Source organism: Canis lupus, chromosome 15 (assembly GCF_003254725.2).
Source record: "Canis lupus dingo isolate Sandy chromosome 15, ASM325472v2, whole genome shotgun sequence".
Taxonomy (NCBI): domain Eukaryota; kingdom Metazoa; phylum Chordata; class Mammalia; order Carnivora; family Canidae; genus Canis; species Canis lupus.
In genome coordinates, this window is record NC_064257.1 from 38041467 (window position 1) to 38065000 (window position 23534).

The window sequence follows — 23534 nt, forward strand, 5'->3', positions numbered from 1 at the left end:
CACTACCCTTGTTCATTTCCCAGAATTAGGAGTCTCTCATGGTTTGTCTCCCTCTCTAATTTTTCACACTGTTTTCCTCCTTTCCCTTACAATCCCTTTTGTTATTTCTTATATTCTCTGTATGAGTGAAATCATATGATGATTGTTCTTCTCCAACTGACTTTCTTCACTCAGCGTAACATCTTCCAATTCCATCCATGTCAAAGCAAATGGTGGGTATTTGCTTGCTGGCTTGAATTTATATTTTTAAGTACTGAAAAAAAAATTTTAAATGTTCATGTGTAAAATATTGTGCCTTATTAAAAAATGATTACATGGAACATAATTCACATTTCTTTTTAAAAATTTTAATTCATATATTTTTAAAAGATCTTATTTATTTGAGAGAGCATGAGCAGAGGGGAGGGGCAGAAAGAGAGGGAGAAGCAGACTCCTCACTGAGCCCAGTGCAAGACTCGTTGCAGGATTCAATCTTAGGACCCTGGAATCATGACCTGAGCCAAAGGCAGACACTTAACCAACTGAGCCACTCAGGTGACCCATAATTTACTTTTCACTTGGTATCATTACAACATTGGATAGTGTATTAGGATGTGCTATGGTGATACTGTGGAGTATAGAGCTATTTACAGAAACACCGTCCCCTACTATGTAACTTTTGTTATATTAGTTAATGGCCTTGCCCTTTATGTGCAAAGGCAATTTAGATAAGTTAATAGTAATGTCCACTGCAGTCCCTCTTGTAAGGCAGAATTTATTTGTCCTCATTTATAGGTGAAGAAATGAAAGTTCGTATACACTAAATTTGTCTGAGGCCACACAACTCTGTGTTGATAGAGCCAGAATAGGACCTCAGATAACTCTGATTTCAAAATCTTATGTTGTTCCTACTGTATTAAACAGACATGACTCAAACAGAGGTAGTCACTTCAAAGAGTTCCAGAATGGTTCATCCCCAAGCCTTGGCTTTTTGTCACGAAAATTAGGCTGGTTCTGTGCATCTGGACACCCTTCGTGCTAGGCATAGGACACTGGAACTAACGCACTGTGTTTTTTTAAAGATCATTGTACTTTATCTTACAACTTTATTGAGGAATATTTGATGTGAAATAAATTATACATATTCAAAGAGTACAATTTAATGAATTTTGATACATGTACAATACCTGTGAAACCATCATCATAACTAAGATAATACCCTTCACCCCTCAAGATTTCCTTGTGCCTCTTTATAATCTCTACCTCCTGCCATCCCTAGGCAATCACGAATCTATTTTCTGCCTTTATAGTTTGCATTTTCTAGACTTTCATAGGCGTAGAATTATATAATGCTGTTTTAAATGTTGGAACTTCCTTCTCTGCCCAGGCTGCTCTGGTTACATCATCGCCACACATGAGCTGTGTTGCTTTGGGGCAGTCTCCATCTGAGGCTTGGCAAGCCCCCTGCAACTTATAATGCTTCCCCCTCAAACCCTGCTCTAGCCATCACTTCCCTTCTCTGTTTTAGGTCAATTTTTCCTGTTTCCTAAAGCCATGAAAGATCTGGGAAGGCTTACATGACTCCTTTCCTCAGCTCCCTGGCTGTGGCCTTTCTGGTTTCCCTTCCCCTAGATGACTAATGAATGCTACAGCCCTGAGCCTGAGGGGCAGTTCTCCAGTTAGGGCTCCAGCTGTATGTATACTATGCTCCCCGGCAGTTAATGAGGGCAAATGGGGTTCAGATCCTGCCCCATCCAGGCTTCCCAGTGGCAGATGGCAGATCCTACTTCTTGTCTGGACTCTGTGTGTGTGTAAGAGAGTGTGTATCAGGGGAATGCACTGGGTTCCTGCTATATAAAGTTGCAAGTATACACTTTAGCATATTTATTTTGAGACATCAACTGCTCAACCTTTTTTTTTTTTTTTCAACCTTTTAAAATATTTTGTTTTTACTGTTCAGAATAGAATCTGTTGACCTTAAAAATAAAACAACCGGTTATTTCACCAGCAGAATGGGTTTATTCAGGAATAACAGAACTGCAATTCCAGACACGCAGGCTATGGCAAGACCATAGGCAAGTCCAGTGAACATAGAAGAGGAATGCTTTTTCATAGAGGAAAGGGGGCAGTTGAGAGGGGCTTTATTATAAACAAAAAATTCCACTGGAGTGAACTGGGAGTTTGCAGTGTTTTGGCTGCTCCTTGATCGGGTTGTGATAGTCTTTTACTGGCTGGTCTGCTGTGTCTAGGAGAAAAATCTTCCGCCTACTGGTGTAGGAAAGCAATGGCTTCCTTCTGTTTGGCAAAGGGCTGCAAGGAGCCGAGTGGCGCGAGAACTCCCCCTTCTGGCCTTGCAACTCCATGTAAGTGAGGTTTCCTTTATTCGGTTTCCCGAATCAGATACAAAATGATGTTTGCTCCAAAATGTCATTGTTTCTGAGTTGTCAGTCTTTTTTTTTTTTTTTTTTTAAGATTTTATTTATTTATTCATAGAGACACAGAGAGAGAATGAGAGGCAGAGACACAGGCAGAGGGAGAAGCAGGCTCCATGCAGAGAGCCCGACGTGGGACTCGATCCAGGGTCTCCAGGATCACGCCCCGGGCTGCAGGCGGCACCGCTGCACCACTAGGGCTGCCCCTGTCAGTCTTTTTATAACAGGACAGAGGTCATGTTATTAAAGTTATCTCAGTCTCATCTAAATGGTTTCAAGCTAATCCATATCTGAAATGTGTGTTATTTCATCTTTCACATCCTTAATCTCAGCTCGGACTATTGTTAAATTAGATATTTTTTCATTTAAGAAAGCAATTTCTTTCTCTCTTTGTAGTAAGTCAGTAACCAGTCTCCCAATGCGTAGTGTTAAGTCATTTACCAATGGTTCCAAACGGGAAAAGTCCTTCTTTAGATTATACACTTTTGGTTTTAGATCATTTGCAAAAGTTACTGTCTTCAAAACTTTAGCTCTGTCACTTTCTAAGCTTAAAAACCTATCTGTGTGCTTGTTGAAATCATTCTTTAGCTCTGAAAGTGTCTTCTCAACAGAGTTAATTCTTTGTGAATTTTCAGATGCTATCTTTCGGAGCATTGCTGTTCGGTCAATGCTACTTGAAAGAAGATCACCTATGTTTTTTACTGTATCTTTTTCTACTTTTTCTATTTTATTTTGTAATTCTTGTGCAGAATCTGTCAATGATGCTACATCAGTTACTAAACCTGAAATACGTCGTATATCTGTTTTTACAGTTGTAATCTTCACACCAACATCTTTTGCCATAGAAGTTGTACTTTGGTCTACTTTTGTCACATCTTGAGAAAGAGCTGTCAAATTGTTGTTCAGTATACTCTGTTTTTCAGTTATCCTATCGGACCAAGTTTTTACCTCATAAATTTCCTCCTGTAGACGCTTTAGATGAGCAATTATTTGAAAAGACTTCCACTGTTCCATGATAGCTTCAGACTTCTGCCACTATAAAAAAATATAGCACCACAATAATTAAATTGATTAAAAGTTTAATATATAGAATTCAGGTTGATATTTTAACTACCATTTTACCCTTCTTCTGGAAAGCATGATAAAAGATGTATCAAGTGTGTTAGTAATGATTAAGAAGGAAAACATGAAGGAAATATAATAAAGTATAACTGGTAACACATCTTTCAGCTATTTTTATACCATCAGCCTTGGTATAGTGGCAAAATGAGCTAAATGAGAGAGAGTGGAGTGTTTTTCCTTGCTGGAGAAGAGAGGACAAAGCCTTCTCTAGATGAACTTTGGTAAATTTCTGGGGATCAGAGACGGCAATATAATTTCTGAAACAAATTTGTTTGTAGTTATTTCAAGTGCTAGAATGAAGGTACCAATGTTCAAGACTCCATGTGTATATGCTTTCTTGTCCTATTACTTTTAAAGATTTTATTTTTAAGTAATCTCCTCCAATGTGGGGCTTGAACTTATAACCTAGAGATCAAGAGTTGCATGCTGTAGTGACTAAGCCAGCCAGGTGTCCCTGTCCTATTACTTTTATGAATAACTTTCTGGGGGTATTTATCCATGAGACCCTGAAAAGTTCAATAATTCTTAAGTTCCTATTATGTTAGGCATACCAAGTATGAGGGATATAAAGATGAGGACAGCTTGGGTTGTGACCTCAACTCAGTTTAGTAGTTTAGTGGAGAAAATAGAAAATAGGTATGTAAGAAACAAAACAACCAATAAAAAAACTATCTCCAAAATTCTTTTTTCCTTTTTTTTTTTTTTTTTTAAGATTTTATTTATTCACGAGAGACACACAGAGAGAGGCAGACACATAGGCAGAGGGAAAAGCAGGCTCCATCTGGGGAACCTGATGCAGGACTCCATCCCAGGACCCCAGGATCACGCCCTGAGCAGAAGGTAGACGCTCAACTGCTGAGCCAGCCAGGGGCCCCTAAAATTTTTTTTAAAAACCCTAAACAACTTGGATTCAACAGTGTTTATTGGGCTTGTGTGTGCTAGTATGGTCAAGAACAGTATCTGCTTTTAAGGAGATTATAGTTTAGTTTGGGAAGGAAAATGACAATAAATAGATTATTTGAAATCAGAAAACAAAGGGGCACCTGGGTGGCTCAGTCAGTTAAGCGTCTGACTCTTGATTTCGGTTCAGGTCATGATCTCAGGATCCTGGATGGAGGTCTGCATTGGGCTCTGCGCTCAGGGGGAGTCTGTTTGAGGATTCTCCTTCTTCTTCTCCCTTTGCCTCTCCCCCTTATTCATGCTCTCTCTCTCTCTCTCTCAAATAAATAAATAAAATCAGAAAACAAGGAATATGCAAGCTGAAAAGCAGTTTTACAAAACAAGATCTACGGTTTTATCTAAAGACATCAAGTTTTATTTCCAAAATAATTGTGTATTTCAATGTTATGAATTACCTTTATAAAATTGCATTTGCCTGGTTTACTCAGCTAATCTTTTGAGATTATTTTGATAACATTTCAACTTAGTTTTATTTAATGCAAATAAAAATTTAGTATGTTCACAATATTATTTTTATGGCAGCTTAAAAAAGGAGTAACAATATAGCTGCAAAAAAAAATGACAAGTTGAAATGGAGAACAGTTAAAGTAGTAATTTCCTCTCTTTGCCTCATCATGTATGTTTGATTTCAAAATATATTTTAGGATTTTTCTTCTTAGGAGGTTTATGCTCTATTAATTATTGGTAGGGGGAGGTGACCCCAAGTGTTCTTTAGTAGAGAAGCCAGAGAGTTAATATGTTATTATGGGTGTGACATTAAAGAGTGACCACAGAGGCTCCAGAGTGGGTTAAGTGTCTGACTTCGGCTCAGGTCAGGTTATGGGTTCTGGGCTTAAGTTCCACATTGGGCTCCCTAATCAGCAGGGAGAGTCTGCTTGTCCTTCACCCTCTGTTCCTCCCCCCACTCATACTCTTTCTCTCTTAAATAAATAAATAAAATCTTAAAAAATATATATAACCACAAACAGGAAGGAAATCAAGTAGTGATTGCAAAAGTATGTGCTATTTTTAAGAGAAAGGTTTTGCAAGTGTATTTGCTGAATCAGAGACTTCAAACAATGAAGGAAGTAGATGGCTTATTTCATCTAATTCATTACTAGGTTATTATTTATTAATGTATTTACTCTGGTAGAGTAAATGTAGCCTAACAGTACCACACAGTTAAGACTCATCAGAAAGCACTTACTTTATTCTTAGAAGGAGCAGATCATTAAGAAACTGCTAGTAAAGCTGTTTCACTCGGTAGCTTATAAAAAGCAATTTATCATGAACTTCTGTTGATCTTTACTAAAATATTAATACAGTGCAGGAATAGTCTTGAAATTGTTTCACAGAATTATTTTTAGAAACTACTTAGGGCTTGTTTAAACTATTTCCCTAGAATGCATAGAAATGTTGGAGTCCACCAGTAGCTCAAAAGATTTTTACCAAATTCCTATCATGTATACAGGCTACTGAGCTAGATGCTGTCCTATAATGTTAAATATTGTTTGGATCTACAAGTAGAGCAACATGGTTCAAGGGAATGATTTCTGGGTCCAACTGGCTTTCCAAAAACTGTGCTAAAGGATCTTTGAGCTGTAACTAAAGGACCTGGAAATTTTATTAATCTCTAAAATTTAAAACCACATAGAGCCAGAAGGGGTTTTAGAGATTTTTTGATACAATTTCCTCATTTTACAAATTAAAAAACTGAGCCCCCAAATAAAGCACCCAAGAACACACAGTTTGTGGCAAAGCCTAGAAGATTCTAGTCTGAGGCTCTTTCTCCACCACTGCTTTCCCACTATTCCCTAAACATTTATTGGTTTCTTCTTATGTCCAAGGCCCAAACAATTTTACATCATAGTTACAACTTTTGGGTGACTTACAGTCTCGTTTGATGGTGATATGGTAGTCGACACATTTGGCTGAATTATGGTTTTTAAAAATTCTCAAGATAGTTCTATCCATAGCAGATTTCTTGTGATTTTCTCCACCTGGTTGAATAGTAGCAGATTGCATTGTACTGTGGGAGATCAGTAGAGAGACAGACCTAGCAGTGTGATTGCACATTTCCTAACCTTGCTAAGCCTCAGTTTCCTCATTTTTAAAATGCGTGTCATGGCCAGCAAAGTTCTTGTGATAAGGAGTGATAATGCAGGTCATTGTAGGTACTCAGGATACAGAGCTGCTACTGTGATGATGATGAATGTAGACCTCCTAGCAGTGTTTGGCACATAATAGGCTCCAAAATGCTAGTTCTCTCCTCCCTTGCTGTCAAAGCTGGGATGGAGCATTTTGATTTGTATTAAATTAATAGTTCAATAGCTGAACTGAAAACAAACCAACCAACAGATGCTGGGTAAATTTACAGAGCTTTTGCCAATTGCAAATATGAGATAAGTATATAAAGAAATGTATCTTTTTACATGTGCTTGGTGAATTTGCATCATTATTTTTAATTTTTTTACTATCATTAATGATATATTAAGCTGTGATTAAGATTATAGATATATACAAAGGTCTATAATCAGGTTGAGGTTAAAAATAATGCAATTAACTTTGTATCTTACTAGTTTTCTACAGAACCATGAGGCTAATAAATCAACATTTTTCATTATAAAATATAAAAAGTACACTTAGTCAACAGCTTCTAAGCATTAGAAATTTAAGGAAATATTGTTATTAATTTCCAAAATTTAAGGAAATATTGTTATTAATATATCTTTAAACTTTGCATCCAAAATTTAAAAAATTAGATGTTTGTTTTGTAAAAGTGATTTATTTATACTAAATTTAAAAAATGGGCCCAGTAGTACTATCAGAAATTAATTGATATAAAATTTATTATCAATTACAAAGACACAAAATTTGTCTTACAATATGGTAATCTTCCTTAAAGGAAAGACTAACAATATAATTTAATATCTGATACACAGGGAAGTTTTTGAAATTTCAAGTATCTGTGATATATAAATGAATGTAAGAAATAGAGGAAGACACATTGGGTACATCTAAAACTGTTTACTGATAATTGTTTAGAGGAGAATTTCTGAGTTAAAGGAAAATATACATATACATGTGTACATTATATGTATATACATCTACACAATAGTTTTCTCATGACATACTTGTGGAAGGGTAGGTTTTGTTTGTAACTGTTACTATAGAACACAGTGGTCACTTTGTTTCCATTTATTTTCTGTAGCAACTACTATGGTATATAAAAGCTAATGATGTATCAAATCTGGTGATAGGCTCAGCAAACAAAATATAAGAGATCACACCTGCCATGAGGGGATGGAGGTTGAAACAACAAAGTTCTAGTGAACTTTAGAATCTATTTTATTAGCATTAAAATAAAGGCAAACAAATACAATTTTGTCAGTGCACACAGACAAGAACTTGGATGTTCAGAGGTGAAGGAACTTAATGTTAAGATTCCAGAAATTAATGATATACTCTTTAATAGTAGCATTCTTTCAGGCTCATTTTTATGGTTATCTACCAGAGGCCCTCCTAACCCCAGAGTAGAACTTGTTTGGGATTTTTCCAAAATTGTGCAAATTTACATAATAAAACTACCTGACCGCAACTACTTTTTGCAATTGATTGCTTTCAAGTTCTTTGTGTTTAATTCCACTGATACTGCATTATAAAACTGGGACTACAGTTGGTTACTGGCAAGAAGACACAAGAACAGTACTTCCATATGCAGTCGACTCAAGTTTTCAACACCAGGTTTGGACACTCTTGATGCATTAGTAACCAATAAAAGTCTTATGTGCTTTCCCAACCCTGCACATTTCTGATTATCATTATTGGAAAAATCTGACTAGATCTCCCTTTAATCACATCTCAGTATGTCCACATCTTATTCCTTGTGACTGCATTATATGATTTAGAGTAAAATAAAATCACAAATTTGGTTGGGTGATTAGTTTGGGAACTCTTTAAAAACAATGACATACATTTAATTACCATAGTAATAATTTTTCATCATGCTGTCTTTTCCTCTTTATTTTTTGATTTTTTTAAAGATTTTATTTATTTATGAAAGACACAGTGAGAGAGGCAGAGCCACAGGCAAGGGAGAAGCAGGCTCCATGCAGGGAGCCCGACGTGGGACTCGATCTCAGGTATCCAGGATCAGACCCTGAGTCAAAGACAGATGCTCAATGGCTGCGCCACCCAGGTGTCCCTCTTTTCCTCTTTAAAATGGGCCACAGGTGTATTGGTATTTTTTTTATTGTAGGTAGAATACTTTATCTAGAGATCATGTATCTAGCAAACTAAAGAGTCTGTAACGCAGTTAGAACCTTAAAAAAAAAAAAAAAAAAGCCCAGGTATACAAAGACACACTTAATTCATAGGTAAAACTTTCAATATGAACATATTTACTCCTTTTTCTTAATTAAAAAAATATCTATGGTTGACATGGGGCTCAAATTGTCACCTTGAGATCAAGGGTCAGACACATCCATATTTACTCTTATTTAAAAATTCTTACAAGTATTTATAATAGTATGCTTTTAGAACGTTAATGAAAAGTAAAAATGTTCCCCAGGCTCCATAGTTTTCAAAACGTACATATTGACTCATAGCAAAGCACCTCAAGTTCTCCTTTGGGCATGTTATTTTTCTTTTTAGACAAAATTCCTATGAACTTGGTGGTCCGGATCTTAGTCTGCAGTTAATTACAAAGGAAATGCAGAACTGGTTAGGCAGCCACATCACCTACCAACCAACCTGACAGTAACAGCAGGCCAATGGGTCACATCTTTAGGTGACAGAAAAGGTATAAGATATAGACATAAGGTTTGAAAAAATAGCAAACTAGGGTCAGTTAGTAAGAAGGGAAACTCCTCAATAGCTTCAAGAGATGTTAATGTATTTGGGTCCAATATAATAGGTGAAATTCATAATGTACATTAATTATTAGGAAAACATTAAAAAATTAAGAATATTGCTTTAAGGAGGTGGAGATATATTTTGGAAATATTTCTATTTAAAATGGCTAAAATGAAAATTTTATTACTTAGATAAGCTTTGATTCTCTGGATAATCCATGTGTGTGGATATGTCACGTATTTGCCAGTAATGTAGGATAAAATAAGGCATGTCAAAGTAACACAAAAGCATGGAACTAATAAATTTATGTGTAACAATATGATCAGAATAAATGTAGTGCATTAAAAGTCATTATGAATTCCTTTATTTTCTAGATCATATTCCTCTAAAGTTCCCTTTTCTCTTGTACTTGAATATACCATAAAATCATGAAGCTTCCCTTTTAGAACATCCAGTTCATTTTGCATCTTTAATATGCTATTATCATACTGAATTCCTTCAAGGGTTTTCTGCATCTCCATTATTTCAGATACTGCTTTCAGCATATCGTCTTCCATATTGAACATCTGAGTAGTTAAGTCTTCCATCTTTTTTTCTGTCCCTATCAGATCCTGAGAGACTCTGAGAACAGAGCGAATAGCACTTTCAATTGTTGGCAAATGTGTCTTGCATTCTTCAACTTTGGGTTCATAGTTGGAAAGTTTATTAGTCAGGTCTTCATCTCTGGCAAAGAGAGCGTGCTGTTCCTCTTCTAGCTTTTCAATTGCTTTTGTACCAGAGCCAAGCTGCTCCTCTACTCGTAGAAGATCCTCTTCTTCTTGTCTTTTTACTGTTCTAATATTTCTTAGTGTGCTGTCTTCCAGATCTTTTAGCCTTTCAGTGAGCAGTTTTATTTCTTGTTCAGCTGAGTTAATCTGGACAGTAACTTGAGAATGTATGTGTTTTGATTCTGATTTGAAAAGGTCTGTATTAACATTCATTTCTTCTAGGCTTCTTTTCCAGAAATCTGAAACATTCTGGAATTTCTCATTAAGGCTTTGCATCTTTTGGGTGAGCAACTCTTCACTATTTTGGATGTCATGCATGATACTTTGGAGGCTGGATACTTCCTGCTCAAACTGGGTCACCAAAGACATGGATGATGTAGCTTCCTGCAGGATATTTTCGGTAGACTCAAGCTGCATTTATAACACAAAACAATTCCCAAGGCTACTTAATAACTTTTTTTTTTTTTTTTTTTTTTAAGAGAGTAAGAGAGAGCATGAATGAGCAAGGAGAAAGGCACAAAGGAGAGGGAGAGCGAGAATTTTTAGTGGAGCCTGATGTGGGGCTTGATTTCACGACCCTGAGATCATGACCTGAGCCGAAAACGAGAGTTGGACACTTAGTCGACTGAACCACCCAGGCGCCTCTTAATAACTTTCATATTAGGGAAATACACTTTTTACAATCACACTCTCAGTTCAAATTCTGAAGATGTCTAAAATATCCATGTATATCAGAACCATAATGACATAAACATTCGTTATTTGAGTAGTTGTTTTAACAGATTTAAAAACAAATGTAATAGATTAGCACTATGGTAGAAAAACATACACCTAAATTCACAATATTTGTACATTTTCATGGAGGGATATTTACAGGGGAAATGATGTTAATAAAGTCTGAAGTATATCACATTTCCTTCTTACTTAAATGGAAAGCAACTTAGTTGTCATTATAGTTATTCTGCTTTTTTAGAAACTGTAACTGAACTAATAAAATTTTAAGTTTCCTAAGTTCTATGATTCTGGAAGAGTTTCTGCCTGGAAATTTCTTGACTGACCTACAGTGAAGGTACCAGAATCAGATGTTATAACAAAGGCAGAAATGAATAAAAATCCAGTTAAGTGAGGCAACTCACATTAAATAGCAACATGTGCTAAGGTTTCTGTAAATTTTGGTAAGCTCCTGGCATTTCCTCATGTGTCCAGAACATAGGAGGCTGTGGACCTCCTTTAGTTTATACTCAAACATAGGTAACAGCCTTAGAGACTACAGGAAGGCCTAAAATGATCGTTAACTTACTAAGTGTTCGCAGCATTATGTTGAAGACTTAATACTGTACAAGACGTGGTTCTGCCCTTGAGCAGCTTAGTTTAATTGGGGAGAAAACTAAGTCTACATATGTTACAACAGGGGAAGAGCTAAGGAAGCATTTACATGGGGCTCCCAAAACAGACTTCAAGAATCAAGGAAAATACGAGAAGTATTATCTAGTATCTGCTTCTGGTTACTTCTTTCCTAAATCATCCTACATACTACAGCCAGATTAAGCTTTTAAAAACTGTTGTACATATCATGGTACGGTATTAAAAAACCCACATTTCGGGATCCCTGGGTGGCGCAGCGGTTTGGCGCCTGCCTTTGGCCCAGGGCGCGATCCTGGAGACCCGGGATCGAATCCCACGTCAGGCTCCCGGTGCATGGAGCCTGCTTCTCCCTCTGCCTGTGTCTCTGCCTCTCTCTCTCTCACTGTGTGCCTATCATAAATAAATAAAAAACTTAAAAAAAAATTAAAAAAAACCCCCACATTTCCTAATATTTCTAGAATAAAGTCCAAAATTTATCTCTGTATGTTATTCTTCCCTCCTGTTGCTTAGCTCAGTTGTCTTTCCTTCCAGGCTTAGAGCAGATCTTAGCTCCTCACTGTAGCATCCTTCCATAGCCCAAGCTCCTGGAGCACCTATGGTGTTGTGTATTTGACACCTGTTTGGCACTCAGCACACATAATTAGAGAAATTTTCAGTGTTCACTCTGTGCCAGATCTTGTGCTAGACACTAGATATGAAAATATAGACCTAATATAGTTCCTGACTTCAAATTTTGACAGAGGAGATAGCATTTTGCATCTTTTACATCACAATATTCTGGAGTCCCACTAGGATTTATTATCTCCTATTCCATTATCCATCACTGGGGATATAGAGATAAAGGACACGTGTTTGCTTTAAAGAGCAGAAAAGGAGGCAAATTGCTAACAATGAAAAATCAAAATAGATTACTATTTGTGTCATGATAGAATTAGCAAGGGGAGAATGGATTCTCTGAGGAGAGAAGAGCAGCCTGGAGGGTAAAGAGGAAAGGCTTAGAAGTGTCTCTGAAATCTGACTCTTTAACAGACTGATGTTATTAGGTGAAGGTATAGCAGCTTCTAAATTTCTTAGGGGAAGAGACCATGTCTGATGCCTCTTTGTGGCCCCCATATCTTAGGGTATGAAAAACATGTTTGTGGACATTTAGGAAGAAGAATGGCTGTTAATCTTCTGCCCTCTCCCACCCCCCATTAAGACTTGAAGCAATTCCAGGTGATAGTTAGGAACAATGTGTAACAGGACTGACTAATATAGGAAGACCACTCTGAAACCTTGTTTGAAAATTATTTTTAGGGGTGCCTGGCTGGCTCGGTCAAGAGAACAATGCTTGACCTTTGGGGTTGTAAGTTTGAGCCCCACAGTGGGTACAGAAATTACTTAAAAATAAAATCTTTAAAAATTATCTTTAATGTACACATGTAGCTATAATACAAGATCCTCTAAAAATCAATTCTGAGAAATATTTGTATATCAGTAATACTGTTTAGTTGTCTTATCATCGGCTTTTTGAAGAGGTAAGTGTATCTTTATCTAAGATAATTTCCTGTTTAGGCTGTTCACCAGAGCATCACTGTAATCCAGAGGCAGTATACAGTAGACCCCAAATACAAGATCAATTTTTCAGAATAATAAAGGTCTCAAAATTTAATCTGAAAATAGACAGTGACTAGTATGTCACAATAATTTGCATTTATGGGCTGTCAATATATCCTAGTAGTTTTTTTGTTTTTTTAAAAAAAGAGCTAAAAAAAAAGCTTAATACCTTAAATTTATTACTGTTTATAGTTTTCAAAAAGTTTGTATACATATTGTATCATATCTGATCCTTATAAAAATCTTATTCTCATTTATTAAATGATGAAATCGAGACTAAGAGAAGTTATATTTTAAAATAATTTAAAAATGGTATTTTAAAAACCTGCCTCAAAAGCATTTTAATTGCCACCAAATTTTTTATTTAAAAAAGGACATCTTTTTTCAAAATTTGTTTTCTTTTTTTTTAATATTTTGTTTATTTGAGAGATACAGAGATAACAACAGAGATAGAGAGAGAACATGAGTGGGAAGGAGAGGGAGAAGCAGGCTCCCAGTGGAGCAGGAAGCCTGACATGGGGCTCAATCTCAGGACCCTGAGATCACAACATAGACGCTTAATCAACTGAGCTACCCAGGCACCCCCTAAAATTTGTTTTCAATAGCTTTTAAGTATATGGAGTTTCTATCTCCTGGGATTTTTCCCCCCTATAACTCTGTTCACTCTGATTAGAAGAGCCCCTAAGAAATGTAACGAGATTCCAACTTGAGCTCTATGTCAAAATACCCACTCTTGCAGCATCATGCAGCTTCTCCCCAAGGCTGCTGGGCTCTCCCTCTGTGGAATCCCCTGGCACATGCAAGGGATGCATAATTTTCAACTGTGGCTTTTCTCTTCTGGGGGATTGATTATATACTAATTCTGTGCATGAGGCCAAAGGAAATTAGATCCTCTATTTCATTTGTCTGTTTTTGTAAATCCTTGCTCACCTTGGTGCCAAGCACAAGTCCTTGCCTACTTTATGACACAAGTAAAGGTTTAGTGAATGAGTAAATAACAAGGCTTGTTTCCCAATGATAGCTTGGTTCCTGGTAGCCAGGTAAGTCCTGAATGATGCCTTATTGATTGCAGCTGACCTCTCCTGGGAGCATGGTAGTTAAAAATTTTTTATGTCTCACATTTCTAAGAATTCCAGGAATAATGCATCTGCATTTGCAGCTTGAAGAAACACAAATACACAAGGATTTTAATTTTCATTTGGCTACAAAATCAATATTTATTTTTAGTCATTCTTACATGCAGATGTATATAAATTTACCAACTAGAAAGTAAAGAAAAAAAACCTGATGGATCTTTGCCTAGCAAATGCTGTTGGTATTCTAATTTTATACTTAAAGGCCAATCATATTTTCAGTGCTTTAGACATTTTATATTTAGATAAAAAATTGGAGTCACATCAATAGGAGAATATTAGTAACAGTAACATTTGTTATATTAAAAAAACAACAACAAAAAAAACCTGTCTTTTCAAAATAATCTGAGTCTAAATTGGATTGAAGGGAGAATGTGAAAATGTATGAAAACCAGTGAGTTAAAACAGTAATGTTCTAAAAGGTAGGAAAAAGTTATGAACTAGGGTAGAAGGGTGGTAGTAGGGAAGAAAAATGGGAAAACCTACCCAAGTAAGCCAATTAATAATTAATTACCTTTTCTGAAATGAAACTGATTTTACTTTGAAGTCCTTGGAACTTGTTGGTTTCTATTTTCAGTAATTGGTATTGGCTTTCCACCTTTGTAAACTTCTCTGACTGCTGAAATACAAACCTGGAAAAGAGAAAAAATATCACTACCTCCTAATTCATATCTACTTAAGTTTGAATTTTAAGGAAACATTTTATACTTCTGGTAAAGGGCAACATAAATTCTGGTATGAGTGGTGACAGCTTTTAGTAGTTTATTCTAACAAATCAATAGAAAGTGAAACTCTATCCTGTTCAAGTCCCAGTCCAATGAGTGAGATGGTGCGATAGTTGCATGCACAAAAAATATTTTTGGGGAAGAAATGATGAATTATCTCGAACAAGATATGGGACCTCTCCTATTTTTCTCAAGGCCATATTGGGCAATAGCTAGGAAATGTGTTTTCATACTGAAATGTAGAACCAAGAGTTACTTGTGTGAAAAAAGTAAATGTAGAAGACAAAGCAGTGGAATGGAACAGAGAGATGACCAGAAGTTGCAAAATAACAAGCCAAAACTATGAAAACAGGAGTCATCATCAAAGTGGCAATAGAACATATATGCAATGCAGGATGTACAATCTCTACAATTGGTTATACTCAACGATATGGGTCATATATGTGTCCTTTAGATGCCATTCTGAAATTGGCATATGTTCTTCATCTGGTTAGTAAAGATTGTAGAAGCATAAAGAAGTTATTCCAATCTTAAGAACAATAAATATACTTTTGTTTGTATAGGACAGGAGATGAAATGCAAAAGAAATGCTTTGGATCGAATACCATTTTGGTTCATCTACTTTTGACTGAATTCTTTGGGCTCCGAAAAAGAGCAGCTGAAATTCTTTATCAAGTCATCAATAAGTGGTTGGGCAGATCCCTTCCTCTGAAGAGAATTTAAATCATAGTACATAGGGCAGTGGTTCAAAAGCTTTGCAGCATACTGGAGTCACTTGTCTGCTTTAAAAAAAATCTAATGCCTGGGTCCCACACACAGAAATTCTGGCTTGTGTGGTTTAGGATGTGATTTGGATATTGGAAATCTTAAAAGCTCCCCAGATTATCTGAGTACTCAGTCAAGCTGAGAAGCACTAATTCATAGTATTCTATGAAACTGACGTCTGTTGAAAGACAAACATTTAAAAATTGTAAAACTCAGAGATGAGTGAAAGACTTCTGAGCTTTGTGTATCATTTGCAAAGGTGGTGATCCTTCCAATTCATAAATGTTATTATTAGGCCAGCTTGCTATAAAACTGTCCAAAACTAAAAATGGACTTTTTGGTTTTGAATAATACTATACTGGATAAAATAATTTTTTAAAATTTATTTATTTTAGAGATAGAGAACTGGGGGGGGGAAGGAGGAGCAGAGGAGAGAGACAAGCAGACTCCCAGCTGAGTGCAGAGCCTGACATGGGGCTTGATCCCATGACCCTGAGATCATGACCTGAACCAAAATCAAGTCAGATGCCTAACCAACTGAACCACCCAGGCGCCCCATAAGTTTCTTTTGATGATGGCTAGTGTCTGTCCTATAAATGAATTAAATAAGCCCAGGTTACATAACTAGAACAGATTGTCTTTTCTCTTATGTGATAATATGACTTTTATTTAATTATTTATTTATTTTTTTAATTTTTATTTATTTATGATAGTCACAGAGAGAGAAAGAGAGGCAGAGACACAGGCAGAGGGAGAAGCAGGCTCCATGCACCAGGAGCCTGATGTGGGATTCGATCCCGGGTCTCCAGGATCACGCCCTGAGCCAAAGGCAGGCGCCAAACCGCTGCGCCACCCAGGGATCCCATGACTTTTAAATAACATTTCTGGCTACTAGAAAATGTCATTATCCTAATTTTCAAACATGAATATGTAGACTTTATTCTCTTTTATTTTGGCTGTTTCATTCTTGGATTTTAAGAGATTCTTTTTAGCATATAGACTTATCTGAGATCATCAGACAGAGACCAAGGATGGAGAACAACCTAAAGAAATATCTAATTTCAGAGATTAGTTTTATCATTCATTACTCCAGTGTTACCTCAGGGGTTTATCCTACAGATCAGAATGTTTATTCAGAATAAAATTGTTATTCTAAGAGACTTTTTGTGAAAGTTGATTCACTACTATAACACACTACAGCATTTTCCATTTTATTAAATATTGTAATATTGTCTACTTCAGGACTTCTCTTCAAAATTCAAATATTAAGCAAAACCTTGAAGAAAACTATGTCATGTTAGTGCAAATATAATCTGATGATAATCTGTAGATTTTTTCCATGGCTAGCTTCTCAACAAAATAAAAGATTCACCATTACTACATATGAATAATAATACATATAAGAAAAAACAAGCATAAAGTCGACTTTGTGCTAGTAATGAAAAAAATGAAAAGTGGTTTACATGATGCTGAGTTAACATATTCATTTTATTTTTTGTTTAGATGTGTCAGGCTCTACTCTAAAATGATTTATTTATTTTTTTTAAGATTTTATTTATTTATTCATGAGAGACACACACACACAGAGAGAGAGAGAGAGAGAGAGAGAGAGAGAGAGAGAGGCAGAGACACAGGCAGAGAGAGAAGCAGGCTCCATGCAGGGAGCCCGACGTGGGACTCGATCCCGGGTCTCTAGGATCACGCCCTGGGCTGAAGGCGGTGCTAAACTGCTAAGCCACCTAGGCTGCCCTTCTAAAATGATTTATAAATATTAACTCATTTAGCATTAAAGAAGAGGATGATTTTCTAGAAGTGGATGTTGACAGAAGGTAGCTTCAGTACTGAAAAACTAAATTCTTGAAATTGGCATCCAGGTCAGTTTCCTTTTTATGAGCCATATATATATATTTTTTTTTTCTCCCCCCTAAAGTAGGCTCTACACCCGTCATGAAGCCCAACATGGGGCTTGAACTCACAACTCTGACGGAAACCCGAGCTGAGATTAGAGTTGGATGCTTAACCAACTGAGCCACCCAAGTGGCTGAGTCAGAGGCATTTTTTAGCAGAAGTTCAAGGCCCCCTTATTCCCTGTCATCCTCAGTTTAGATGAGACAGACAGGGTCTGCTAAGGGCTATAACTTCTAGTTAGAAAAGGACTATAATTAGTTTGGACCAGGGATTTTTATGTCTAGGGTCTTGGCCTCTTGGATTAGTATCGAGGGAGGCAGCATATCATACTGGTTAAGAGCGTGGAGCTGAGCAACTTTGGTCCTGCCACTTACTAGCTATATAATCATCTTGGGCAAGTTATTTGGCTTTGTTGTAGTTTCCTCCCCTGTAAAGTGGGGATAATAATACTTCATAAGGTTGTTGTAAAGATTAAATGGGTTCAAATTTATGCAGTTAGGGTACCACACATCAACTACACTTTTTAAGTACCTTGGCCATTTCTTTCAGAGTGCTCTGTGCAGCTGCTTTTCCATCCCTTGGACAAGCCAACAGTGGTATAAAGGATCAGGTTTCCCTCCGGCTTACATCTGATGGAAGTCCCAGGCTTGTCCACCTTTGAAACCAGTGTTAGATTTATAGCAAATCAAGAATGGAATGGATAGATTAGACCACTTACAGGAAGAGAACTCTCTTACTCTGTTTTTGGGCCTCTTTGCATTATCATATGGGAAAAGGATATGCAAGAAAGGGTCCCAGGTTAATTGGCTAGTTTAGTATGGGCCTTACAAAGGGAATCTTTGACTCCTTCAGAATCCATTGCAGTCTACATACACTTATATTGATCCAGGGCCTGTAGGACCTGATGGTGTTCTCTACATAGCTCCTTTAGTAATCATTGATGGTGGCAGACAGTTGATTGAGGATCTATAGGATTTCTCTGATTGTTTCAACTTAATAATGAAAAAGAGGCAAATAGGGATGCCTAGTGGTTAAATGTCTGCCTTTGGCTCAGGGTGTGATCCCAGGGTCGTGGGATTGAGTCCTGCATCGGGCTCCCTGCAGAGAGCCAGCTTCTCCCTTTCCCTGTGTCTCTCACGAATAAATAAATAAAATCTTAAAAAAAAAAAAAAGAGGCAAATAAACAAAGGAATCTGTTATTATGGATCTTTTGAAAGAAGGGGAGTTCTAGAGCCACTAAGGTCAGTACCATTTAGTCCTATGTTTCATACTACAGCTTCATTTTCAGGCACAATACTGAATGTTCAGGAAAACAGTAACCATATTCCATTTAAAAATCGGCATTTAAAACATAACCCTGCCTTTCAGATAAAACTTTTTCAGATAAAACTTCACTTACAAAAAAATAGAAAAAAAAGATGAAAAATGATGTTAGTGAAGATTTTGAATGTAACTTGTGCCTTTACTGTAAGCATCAACAGTAAATTCCTACACCGAAGTGTCTACTTTTCAAGTTTTCCTTTATAGATTTCTTTCTCTCTCTCTCTTTTTTTTTTTTTTTTTAGAGAAAGACGGAGAAGGGGGAGAGGGGGAAAAAGGAGAGGGAGAGAAAGAGAATCTTAAGCAGACTCCATACTCAGTGTGGAGGTCGATGTGGGGCTTGACCCCACAAACCTGAGATCATGACCTGAGCTGAAATCAAGAGCTGGACACTTGGGACACCTGGGTGGCTCAGTGGTTGAGCCTCTGCCTCTGCCTTTGGCAGGTTATGATCCTGGAGTCTCAGGATCAAGTTCCACATCGGGCTCCCTGTGTGGAGCCTGCTTCTCCCTGTCTATGTCTCTCTCTCTCTCTGTATCTCTCATGAATAAATAAATAAAATCTTAAAAAAAAAAAAAGAGCTGGGCACTTAACTGACTGAGCCACCCAGGTGTCCCTACAGATTTCTATTAGTATTTTCCCAGGATGTTAACTATTGAAAAGCTCAACATTTTATTTAATTTTTTTTAGCCCAACATTTTATGATGTAATTTATCTTGTATGAATATGAATCTTTGCATAATCAAAAATACATTTAATAACTAAAACCAGGTGTATTAGATCCCAGAGAGAAGCAACATATACAGATGATCCCCAACTTAAAATGGTTTGACTTAGATTTTTTGGCTTTATGATGGTGTGTAAGTGACATGCATTCAACAGAAACTGTACTTTATATTTTGACCTTTTCCCAGGCTAGCAGTGTGATCCTGATCCTCTCCTTGGTAGCATCCTCTTTCCTGATGCTAGGCAATGGCTGCAGCAGTAGCTCCCTGTCAGCCACATGACTGGGAAAGTAAACACCTGATTCACTTACAACCAATCTGTACCCACACAAGATGCTGTTTTTTCACTTTCAGTGCAGTATTCAATAAATTACATAAGATATCCAACACTTTCTTGTAAAATAGGCTTGTTAGATGATTTTGCTCAACTGTCTGCGAATGTTAAGTGTTCTGAACATATTTAAGAGAGGTTAGGCTAAGCTATGATATTTGGTAAATAAAGTATATTAATTCATTTTCAACTTATATTTTCAGCTTACAATGGGTTTATTGGGAAGTAACCCTATCCTAAGTCAAGGAAGATCTGTATCCTTTAGTTTACTACCTCTATTACTGAATAACTTTCTCAGTATAGAAGAGTTACTTACCTAAAGAAGGGCATGCATTTGAAGACATAAGAGCAGTTTATTTACAAGAGTAAATCTATTTTTTTATTTTTTTTAAGAGTAAATTTATTAAAGAGGGTAAATTTATTCTTTCAAGATCAAAATCAAAATATTACATAAATAAAATGCTGTATCACTAAGATGGAACAGTATCTTTTTTTTTTTGAAGAGAAAATTTAATGACATTTACTTTATTATAACAAATCTTTTATTTATTTCGACTCTGGATGAGTCACCAGCAGTGTATAATTCTAAATTTACTCGGGAGTCCAGGGCTCCCAGCATGGAGCCTGCTTCTCCCTCTGCCTGTGTCTCTCTGCCTCTCTCTGTCTCTCTCAAGAATTAATAAATAAAATCTTAAAAAAAAAAAATGATTGGGGCAAATAAAATCACTAAGTTGGTTTTAAGATTAAATTTTTAAAGATTTTATTTTAAAGAAGGAGAACAGGATCCCTGGGTGGCGCAGCGGTTTAGTGCCTGCCTTTGGCCCAGGGCGCGATCCTGGAAACCCGGGATAGAATCCCACGTCGGGCTCCTGGTGCATGGAGCCTGCTTCTCCCTCTGCCTGTGTCTCTGCCTCTCTCTCTCTCTCTCTCTCTCTCTGTGTGACTATCATAAATAAATAAAAATTTAAAAAAAGAAGGAGAACATGGGGGGGGGGAGGGTTGGAGGGGCAGAGAGAGACACAAGCCGACTGACTCCTCCTTGAGTAACGAGCCCAGGGTTGGGGGCTCAGTCCCAAGACTCTGGGATCATGACCTGAGCCAAAGACACATGCATTTTCTTTTTTTTTTTTTTTTAAGATTTTAATTTATTCACGAGAGACATAGAGAAAGAGATGCAGAGACACAGGCAGAGAGAGAAGCAGGCTCCATGCAGGAAGCCTGATGTGGGACTCCATCCCCAGTCTCCAGGATCACGCCCTGGGCCAAAGGCAGGCGAAAGGCACACGCTTAACTGAGCCACCCAGGTGGCCCCTTAAGGTCATTTCTAATACTCATTTTTTTTTCTATGAAAACAATGTATTGCTATTTGCTTGGCTTAAAAAACTATACCTGTTCAGGACTCCTGGGTGGCTTAGTGGTTGAGCATCTGCCTTTGGCTGACGGCTGATGGCTGATCCCGGGGTCCTGGGATGAGCCCTGCATGCAGCTCCCCGCAGGGAGCTTGCTTCTGCCTGTGTCTCTGCCTCTTTCATGAAAAAATAAACTAAAAAAAAAAAAACAAAACCTACAGCTGCTCAGTTTTAGGTGAACACGAGTGCTACACTCTTGTCATCTGATGGTACCGAAATAAATCTGTAATTTAGGAATACGCTTCCAATTCACATAACGCATAAACGATGATTGCAAAAGGAGAGATTCTCCAATCTCTGACATCGTCGTTAACGTTTGCTGCCTTGAGATCATCATGAAATCTTTCAAGGCTGCGCGTCATTGGCGTGAGGGTGGGGCAACCGCGTCCGAGGCAAACGTGCAGAGGACGGGAAACAACGGGTTACAAACACGGGAAAGCATCCGACGGGTAGCAGGCGCTTGACACAGTTTGCGCCGCATCGGCACCTCTCAAGACGCGGCTGAGTCGTCCCCAGACCTTGGTCTCAGCTCCCACGGAGCGATCGGGGCCCACTACGTGCTAATAGGGAGGAAAAGTTAAGTTGTAAGACGAGCGAAAAGGAAACCAAGACGGTTGGGCTGGCCCTTCTGCGGGGCCGGGGCCGGGGCCGGGAGGGGCCCGAGGAGAGCGCGCAGGCCGGACACAGGCCCCGGCGGCCTCGCGTCCACTTACCAGGCCAGGCCCAGGCAGGTCCCCAGCGACAGCAGGCTCACGCCGGTCCGCGGATCCGCCCAGCCCCCGCCGCCGCCCCGGGCCTCGGGGCTCTTCCCGCCCTCGCTCCGCGTCCCCGGCTCCGAGGGGGCTCCCTTGGGTCCCGACTTCTTCCGGCTCTTCACCTCCGACATGTCTGCACCGCCGAGGTCCCAGGCGGCCTCTCCACCCCCGGGCGTCGGGACGTGGCCGCCTCGGCCCTGACCGCGCCCCCGCCTGGACCGGCGCCGCCCACAAGCTTGCCGGCTCCTCTCCCCGCCGTCCTCGCCGCTTCACAGCGTCCCCCGGCCGCCCGCCCTCTAGTTCCTCAGGCCGCCGCACCTGGACGCAGTCCTTCTCTCCGTGAACGCCGCACACCCGAGGACCGCGGGGCCGCCCGCCCGGCAGCGAGGGCGCGGGGAGCGGGCAGGGGCGCCACTTGCAGCGCGCTGCCGCCGGGTCCTCGGCCCACGGTCCTCCGGAAGGGGCGCGCCCCGACTTGGCCGCGCCAGGGGCGGGGCGGGGCGGGGCGGGGCGGGGCGGGGCGGGGCGGGGCGGGGCGGGGCGGGGCGGGGCCGCTCCCTCAGGCGCGTGCGCGCGGCTCGGGGTGCGTGTGTCTGCGTGCGCGGGCGCGCGCCGTCCGAGCGGGGCGGGCCCGGCGGGTTTTGACTGCTCCGCGGTTCTGAGGCGGAGCGGAGGACAGGTCCGGGGGACGCTGCTTCCTCTACTCCTGGGCTGAAGGGGCGAGGGAGCTGAAGGTGAGCAGTCGGGGCGTCAGCGACCCGCGAGGACTTGACGTGGCGGCGGCGCCCGGAGTGGCGCCGGGCTCCGGCCGCGGTGCAGCTGCCGCTGGAAGGGAAGAGCGACGGCTCGAGTTGGCCCTCCTCCCTTTGTGTGTGGGGTGGGGTCCACCCCCCGGCGGCCCTCGGACCGGCCTCCCCTCGGCCGCCTGGGACTGCGCGGGCGGCAGGGGCGGGGGCGGCGGTGGACGACGCCCGCCTCTCCGCGACCTAGAGGTCTCCGGGGGTCTGGAGGCGCCCCGGGCTGCGAGGCCCTGGAAGGGCACCTGGGAGACCCGGGGGGGGGGAGCGGGGGGCGTCCGCGTCTCCGCGACTCGGGTCTCCGGGTTCTGGAGGCTGCGGAGGGGCACCTGGGAGGCCCGGGCTTGTCCCGGGATCGCGCGCGGCTCCCCCCATTCCCTTCGGGAGCCCCCACTGCTTACCTCCCCGCCCCCACCTGGACTTGCCAGTCTGTCCCCGCAGGGCTGCTCTCCCGGTAAGACCTTGGTGCACAGGTTTGGGTAAGTTTGCGTCTCGCTTTCCTGCCCGAGCTGGCGTCTCTGGAGGTTCAGTAGCGGAATTCAGGGGCTCAGACTTCTGGGGCAAGGAGTAACCGATAACCTGCCACTGTACTGGAAGAGAAATTATCAAAAG

The 23534-nt window shown here is 39.8% G+C and overlaps 2 protein-coding genes across 22 annotated transcripts in view; one reads left to right on the forward strand and one right to left on the reverse strand.

The window, feature by feature from the left end:
- Positions 1–1975: 1975 nt before the first annotated feature.
- Positions 1976–22594, reverse strand: LOC112654407 (IKBKB interacting protein). 2 transcript variants are annotated; one of them, XM_025438901.3, is made up of 3 exons: positions 22084–22594; positions 14702–14819; positions 1976–3446 (listed from the first exon to the last, which is right to left on the reverse strand). In XM_025438901.3, exons 1-3 carry the CDS (start codon positions 22254–22256, stop codon positions 2691–2693), a joined length of 1047 nt encoding a protein of 348 aa, XP_025294686.1. In that variant the 5' UTR covers positions 22257–22594; the 3' UTR covers positions 1976–2690. The 2 variants fall into 2 exon arrangements, with proteins under 2 accessions (XP_025294686.1, XP_025294685.1); XM_025438900.3 differs by lacking the exon at positions 1976–3446 and adding an exon at positions 7803–10504.
- Positions 22595–22718: 124 nt separating this feature from the next.
- Positions 22719–23534, forward strand: part of APAF1 (apoptotic peptidase activating factor 1) — a 145896-nt gene continuing 145080 nt past the window's right edge. For 19 of the 20 annotated variants that reach the window (XM_049093997.1, XM_049093996.1, XM_049094000.1 and 16 more), the window contains exon 1: positions 22719–22859. The gene's annotated coding sequence lies outside the window, so the exon portion shown is untranslated. The remainder of the gene's footprint in view (positions 22860–23534) is intronic. The other variant, XM_049093992.1, reaches the window with a different exon arrangement.

What these genes read in the sequence shown, in the direction of transcription:
- LOC112654407 (XM_025438900.3), bottom strand. Translation starts at nt 22,256, where the DNA reads ATGTCGGAGGTGAAGAGCCGGAAGAAGTCGGGACCCAAGGGAGCCCCC. An exon ending in ACCTGCCTGGGCCTGGCCTG is followed by an intron (nt 14,820 to 22,083) that starts GTAAGTGGACGC and finishes TCTCTTTTCCAG; the next exon opens with GTTTGTATTTCAGCAGTCAG. An exon ending in TCAGTTTCATTTCAGAAAAG is followed by an intron (nt 10,505 to 14,701) that starts GTAATTAATTAT and finishes TTATAAATGCAG; the next exon opens with CTTGAGTCTACCGAAAATAT.